The sequence below is a fragment of the Acipenser ruthenus genome, chromosome 9, assembly GCF_902713425.1.
Source record: "Acipenser ruthenus chromosome 9, fAciRut3.2 maternal haplotype, whole genome shotgun sequence".
In the NCBI taxonomy this organism is placed as follows: domain Eukaryota; kingdom Metazoa; phylum Chordata; class Actinopteri; order Acipenseriformes; family Acipenseridae; genus Acipenser; species Acipenser ruthenus.
In genome coordinates, this window is record NC_081197.1 from 7,780,404 (window position 1) to 7,787,903 (window position 7,500).

A 7,500-nucleotide genomic window follows, 5' to 3' on the forward strand; every position below is an offset into this window, starting at 1 on the left:
TAACCGCTCTTTGTTGGCTCACACTGTTTAAGCCAATCTTCAGACTAGGTATTGTAGTACTGAGCACCAGTGACACTACACAGGTTATACACTTTGTGCAATTGTGCAGCTCTTTCATTAAGGTGTGATTCAGTCTCCAGTCACATGCGCTGTGCAGAGCCTGCGTCTGTCTGTGGGTGGGAGGTGGCAATAGGTACACCTGCTTCACTTGTACTCGCATGATGGTGCTCCAGCACAGTATTTGCACATTCAATTTCTTGTTCAGGGTGACTCACACACACCAGAAACCAGGTTCTTTTTTGTTTTCTGGGTCTTATACACATTGGTTAAAACAATAGTAGTTCCCCTTTTCCTTTAATGTATTACCTTGTTATACTTGCTACCTTAATGTTTTCTGGGTGTATTTTCTTCCCCTTAACCATTTTCAAAATGTGTTCCCTTATCTCTTTTGTCCTGACACCATAAATAATTGGATTGAAACAACATGGAAAAAGGATGCACAATAGACTTGTTAGAATATGAACATCGGGGGACATGGAGTTCCTGATTCTATATGCAAGATATGAACACAAAGCTAAGAGATACGACACAAAAATGACAATCAAATGGGTGCCGCAGGTATGGACTGCTTTTTGACGTGCTTTTCCTGATGCAGATTTAAGCACTGCACAGAAAATGCTAATATATGAATAGCAGATGCACAAAAGGTCTATACCTGGTATACAGAAAATGGCCAGTAGTCCCATTATGCTGTTCTTGGCTGTTTCCCCACAAGCCAAACCAACTAGTGCCATGTGTTCACAATAGAAATGCTCAATAACATTTGAAAAACAGAATGAAAGAGTACTAGCAAGGATGATAATGAGAGAAACGAGTAATCCATTTCTTATCAGGAATGCAACAGATAGCTTATAGAAAGTAGAACTATTCATGTAATCATTATAGCGCAATGGGTTACAGATGGCAACATAACGATCCAAAGCCATCACCAGAAGTATGGTTGATTCAAAGGAGCTTATCAAATGGACAAAAAACATTTGGACAAGACAACCACCCAGAGAAATTCCATTTAGGTTCAATACAAGGTTAAGGAACATATTCGGGACAAATGTTATTGGTGCACTTAGATCCATAATTGCTATGGCAAAGATTAAAAAGTACATGGGGGAATGTAAACTTGTTTGTGTTTTGATTACAAAAATTATTACAGAGTTACCAACTACAGCCACTAGAAACATGAGAAAGAAAGGAATGTAAATATAAGGTTTGTATTCAGAAAATCCTGGAAATCCAATAAAAATGAAGTCAGTATAAGAATGGTTTCCTACTGGTTTTTCTTGCATTGTGATTCCAGTGCTGTTGGCTTTAAACATGCCAGATACCTGTAAAACAAAATAACATTATTGCTTCATATCTATCTTTCTATCTAGCTATCTATATAATGTTTCCTGTATATATAAAATTAAACAACCTGTTTCTTTTTTACAAAGCCAAACACCTTATTTTAGCAAAACACTACCAGATTTAACAATGTAAGGTAGAAAGTCTGATATTTCTTTTCTTTTTAAATATATCCCAGAGCTGCCACCACTGTGAATGGATTTCCAGCACAGGGTTAGTCGGGTTATTTAGGAGAACTGATTCTGGAACCCTACCAGTCGAATGTAATTTGAAGGCATAGGGACATATTTCAAGCATTTACTCCAGTCTATAAATAACTATTTTTTATAAGGAAAAAAAAAGAACATTTTACAAACTAATAAAACAAAAGGTCTTTATTTGTTTCTTATTTTGTAACATTAACTTTTCCCCATAATTATGCTTACCATGCTTTAATGTGGTTTACCATCCATTGCACCTCCCATTACCATACGTCTCTGTAATTTACTACACTTGCTTGACCTTGTCCTCTACTACAGTTGTAATTGTACCATGGTATACTGCCCCATGGCTATAATAGTTAGTATCATGTGCAAACCAGTAGCTGTTTTTATTAATTGAATTTAAATTTCATTTTACTACATGTTTTTTTATGTATTGCCCACATTACATAAATAGCTTACACGTTCCAATCAATTTATAATATTATAAATATTATTACATTTTTGTTTCAGCAACTAACACACATAATATCATTAATAATACTCACACTATTTAAAAAGGAATCCCTTCTTCACTCTCCAGTTTGACTACACTGTTATCCGACGCTTGACAATAACTCCTTTAAATCCCTTTCCTATTCCCCAGAGGTGTGGCTTTCTGTTGATTAATTCTGCTTCTTAATTGGAGTTCAGATGCCCATTGCTTAATATAACCCTTAACTACATGTTATGAGATCAGAATTTTTAAAATACTGTATCTTTTTTGTTTTGTACCTGTTTCCATAAATAACACTCTAAACCTTGTGCTGTTGATCCAATGGACACTTTCCACACGCTGAGCAAAAGCAGCCAAGTCATACTTTATGTAACAGCTCACTGTCAAATGTAATTTGTCCATGATTCAATTAATTTTGGAAGATTTTGGGAGTTCTGTTATTTATGTTTTTTTTTTGTTTAATTAAACTCTGATTGTAACAAGTCAGAATGTGCACTAACCCACACCTATGTTTGTTGTGAATCCCTTTCCTAACACCATCAATGCAGCACCTGCAGCAGTATTTCTTCTAGTCTAAACCCATTCTGCTCTCCTATACTTAAACCTAGGTTGGCAGCATGTCTCAGGTGGAGCATCTGGCTCTCAAATCATTTACACAAAACACAGAAATGAACAAAATACAATTGAAACTATAGACACTGAGGGCTGTGCGCACTGTAGCAGGAAGCGGAAAGAGAGGCTGCATTGTCCAGAGGGGAGGAGGAGAGATGCTGCGTGGTGGTACCAGTGGAGAGTCGAATAGATGAGGCACCAGGAAGATGACCCGGACCTGCGTCCAGTGATACAGTGGCTGGAGGACCAGCAGAGGTTCCCCTGGGAGGAAGTAGCTTGGCACTCCACTGCCACCCGAGGGCTGTCGTAGTGGTCTGGACTGGCCCTGAGAGATGGAGTCCCCCAGCGCCAATGGAATGAGCCAGCGATGGGGGGAGGTGAGGTGGCAGGTGGTGGTCCCCCAAACACAGTGCCAGGAGGTGCTCGACTCCCATCATGGAACCCCAAGTACTGTGCCAGGAGGTGCTCCACTTCCATCATGGAACCCCAAGCACTGTGCCAGGAGGTTCTCCACCCCCATCATGGAACCCCAAGCACTGTGCCAGGAGGTGCTCCACTTCCTTCATGGAACCTCAAGCACTGTGTCAGGAGGTACTCGACTCCCATCATGGAACCCCAAGCACTGGACACTTTGGGGTGACGAAGACGCTGCGGGGGACTTCTGGGGACAGTGCAGACGGGACGTTGAGGACCACTGTCGGTGCTGCAACACCTGCACTGCCCGGAAAGGACCCCCGAGGCGGTCGCGCACCCCCCTCCAGCAGTACCAGGTCGGCGGACCCATGAAGAGGGTCGCTGTGGATGTCTTGGGCCCCTTTCCATGCTCAGAGAAGGGGAACCAGTTCATCTTGGTGGCCCTCGACTGTTTCACTAAGCGGCCAGAGGTGGAGACGGTCGCTAAAGCACTGCTGGAGGGGTTCTTCAGCCGGTTCGGGATCCCCCAGGAGCTCCATGTAGACCAGGGGCACAACTTCCAGTCTTTGTGGAGATGTGCCGGTGCCTGGGGACTAAGAAGACAAGGAACACCCCACTACACTCACAGAGTGGAGCAGCTGGCTGTGACCACCGCCAACCACCAAAGGGACTGGGACACCCACCTACCTCTGGTGCTGCTGGCTTGTCACTCTGCTGTGCAGGACTTGACTGCATGCACTCCAGCCCTACTCGTGCTGGGGCGTGAGCTCCACACACCTGCTGAAATGGTTTTCGGCCACCCCCCAGATATCCCCGGTGTATCCCAGGGTCCTGAGTATGCCAGGAGGCTGCAAGACTGGCTTCACCCGGGACCAGCTGCAGGCTGCTGGGGTCAGGCAGAAGCAGAACTATGACCTCTGGACTCAGGGGCGCCAGTTTAACACTGGAGAGCTGGTCTGGGTCTACAGCCCCAGAAGGAAGCGGGGTCATTGCCCCAAGTTGGACAGCCACTGTCTCAGGCCTTGCCAGGTCCTGGAGCGGATTGGGGAGGTCGTAAATCGGGTGCAGATGCCATGGAGAGGGCGCAAGGTGGCCCTGCACCGGGACCGACTGGCTCCCTACCCGGGAGGGGATCCAATGCAGAATGACCTGGAGGTCATTTCCTCCTGCCCCATCCTGGTTTGCTTGTTCCTGATAGCTCCTTGCCTAAGGCCTCTGCACCACTGGGCTCTTGCTGTCCATCCCCTGTGGCTGACAGGGGAAGAACACGCCCAGAAAAATCGTTTTCGAGACTTTGTCGTTCCCTTGGACTCTGTGTTTGTCATGTCTTGTTTTTTGTTGCATATATTGTACAAGAACGGGGCACGCCACCAGCAGTAGGGTAGTGCGTGTATGCAGGTATGGTGGGTGGAACCCTCCCCCCAGGCTAGGGGGGGGGGGGGGGGGGCAAGCCGCGAGCAGGAGAAGGTGCACAGACTTGAGAGCGAGTGGTTGAACATGCCTGTGAGGGACAGAGTAATAGGCTAAAAGTGATGAAGAAAGCCTGGAGTGTGCAGCAAAGACTTTGTGTGATGTACGCATCTGAATAGTAGAAGACCAACTTTAGATAATTGGTCCAGCTGTGGCCGCTAGCAATCCATCAGGGCAGTGTGTGCGTGTCCAAAAGCTGGAACTTAGAACGTGTTGTTAATCAGCTCTGCTGTGACTATAGAGCAACGGGTCATTAGCTGTAGCTAGTATAGGTCCCCTGACATTGAACATTATTTGCAAAACATAACTGCTACATCTTCAGTAAAATCCACGGCTAACTCATCCCTATAAAACATATTTTGGATGTTTGTTTTTTTTCCAGATATACGTGTTGTTTAAAATTCTCTTGCAATTTCAAATAGCCAGCAGTAAACTGTATGAAGCGTTTTAATTTATAATTGTCCTCTGAGATTAATAATCCTTTAAACCTCAATTACTTTTAGCAGCTTCATGTCATCCACCATAAAAAAGAAAAAAAAAACACAAACTACACATCAAATGTTTTTTTTTTTTTTTGCTTCAAAACAATTACTTACAAAAGATCATACAGGTAGCACCTTAACAGAATTAAACACACCTCATAAACTATTTGTAAAGTTTGACTATAATGCAACACTTCTAGATGGAAATTAGAGATTCAATTCCAATTTGATGGTTTTCATCAGGTTTACCATTTGTGTTAATAAAACTTGCCCTGTATCATAGGGCCCAGAAGGCTTTTAGCCATAGATTTCTTCAATACATGCAGTTGCTGAAAGAGGCCGCAAGCTTGCTTTCAGCTGCTCAGATACTGGTGTCTCAGAAGTATTACAGTAAGTGATTCACGGGGGGGGGGGGGGGGAGGGGCTATCTGTTTGTATGCACTTCGTCTCTGCAAATCTCTAAACAGATACAAAAACCTGACTCCCCACTTTTCACCTGGGTCTATGAATGACTAATCCAAGTGCTGGCTATTATAAGTGATCTGAATGTAATGAAAAGGACTATACATGACAATAATATAATGATGCTTTAATATAAAGATATGCATATCTTAAAGATTATTTTGATTTTGTAACACATTGTTGTTTACATGTTGACTGAACCCTAATCCTAACCCTAAACCTAATCCTAACCTGAGCAGCACAGTATACTGACTTGCAATTTGAGCTGTGTTATTAAATCAAGATACAGTACCTTTGGGCTGTGCATGGCTGAGCTGTGTTCCATTTGGATTGCTTCAGAGCCAGCAGGCCCCTGATACAACAGGCAGCTTGCTGCTAATACATATAGTGTAACAGATGATTTAGGGGTGAAACAAACACAATCTTGGCCCTTTAACAGCAATTCATTTACATAAAATAATACAACAATTAGGAGTTTACCTAAGAGAAACAATAATTAACATGTTTATATACATTTATTAAATCATAAAAAATAAAACAAACTAAACACCAACCCTAACTCTCACCTTAATCTTAATGCACAATGAATCCAGATCATAACCCTAATCTTAACACAGCTTTGGACTGTGCTTGGTTGACCTGTGTTCTGACCAATTATCAATGGAGGTTTTTCATCCATCAGAATTTATTCTACTTGGATTCCCTGTTTTTTTTTTTTTTAATGGGAAACATTTTCATTGTATTCATTGCTTTATTATATACATAGCAAATGAAAGAGAGTCTACAATCTCCAATGTACCTTTCCATTTCCATTTTAGCTTTAGTTGACATTGGCTTTGTCACCACATTTTTACCAATGGAAACCACCATCATGTTGGCCATGGCAATAGATCGGTATGCAGCGATATGTAATCTTTTGCATTACTCAGAAATAATAATAAAAAAATGAGTGGCCATAATATTATTAGTTGGTGTTCTGAAAGCTACTTTAGCAGTTATGATAAAAAAAAAAATAATAATAAAAACCCCTTTCTTTCTAATAGATGGGCATTTTGGAGAATCAATATAATTAAACGCTGTTATTGTGACCACATGGCTGTGGTACAATTGGCTTGGGCAGACACAACCCTTAACAGCATAGTGGGGTTGTAGTTTTTGCCATAGTAGGATTTCATCTACTCTGCATGTCTCTTTCCTATGTTAGAATTATTAGGGCTGTGTTAAATATTGCCTCTGGCATTGCCAGGGGAAAGGCATTTCATACATGCACCACACATGTCATTGTCATGATGTTTTTTTTTTTTATATTTCTGGTTCGACTTCCTTCATAATTTATAGAATAGGTAAATCCCTTTCTTACGATTTCTATATTTTAATTTCAATTGTTTACTGTATGAAAAGACGATATATGCTGGAAGATGTCACTCAAGTATGCATAACAGCCAAGAAGAATGAAATCTGTTAACTGTTAATTAATAATCCAGCATGTATTCGGATTGCTACAGAATGCAGAATGACTGAGGGTAGATTATCTACCTTGTTGTATCTCACTAACACTTCAGTAGTTCGGGACAAACACCAATCACAAAATGTTTTAGTACAAATATTTATTGTAGAGAATGCGGAGTATGCGATTTAACAGAAAAGTATGCTGTATATACACATTCATTTGGCATCAAACCTAACTTGGTTTGAGGGTTCGCTGCCTGGCCAACTGGACGAGGCTGAGACTCCCATTTGATAAAACATAAAAACTGTTATTAAGAAAGGTGGAGATGGGGAGGTGGTGGGTTACGATGAAATCAAAACGCAACTGAGAGATAAGTGAAGAGGGTATTTATAGTGCTAACAATTTAAATTAGCTAATGTGTAAATTGAATGATTCAATTTGGTGATGCGGAGATTGGTGTCTGACCCTCCTCCCGAACTTTAATTATAAATTTCATTTCTTCCTCTCTCAATA

At 41.7% G+C, this 7,500-nt stretch overlaps 1 protein-coding gene across 1 annotated transcript; it reads right to left on the minus strand.

The window, feature by feature from the left end:
* Window positions 1-362: 362 nt before the first annotated feature.
* Window positions 363-1,343, minus strand: LOC131738004 (olfactory receptor 52E4-like). The gene has a single exon (XM_059030566.1). It carries the CDS (start codon window positions 1,341-1,343, stop codon window positions 363-365), a length of 981 nt encoding a protein of 326 aa, XP_058886549.1.
* Window positions 1,344-7,500: the final 6,157 nt, after the last annotated feature.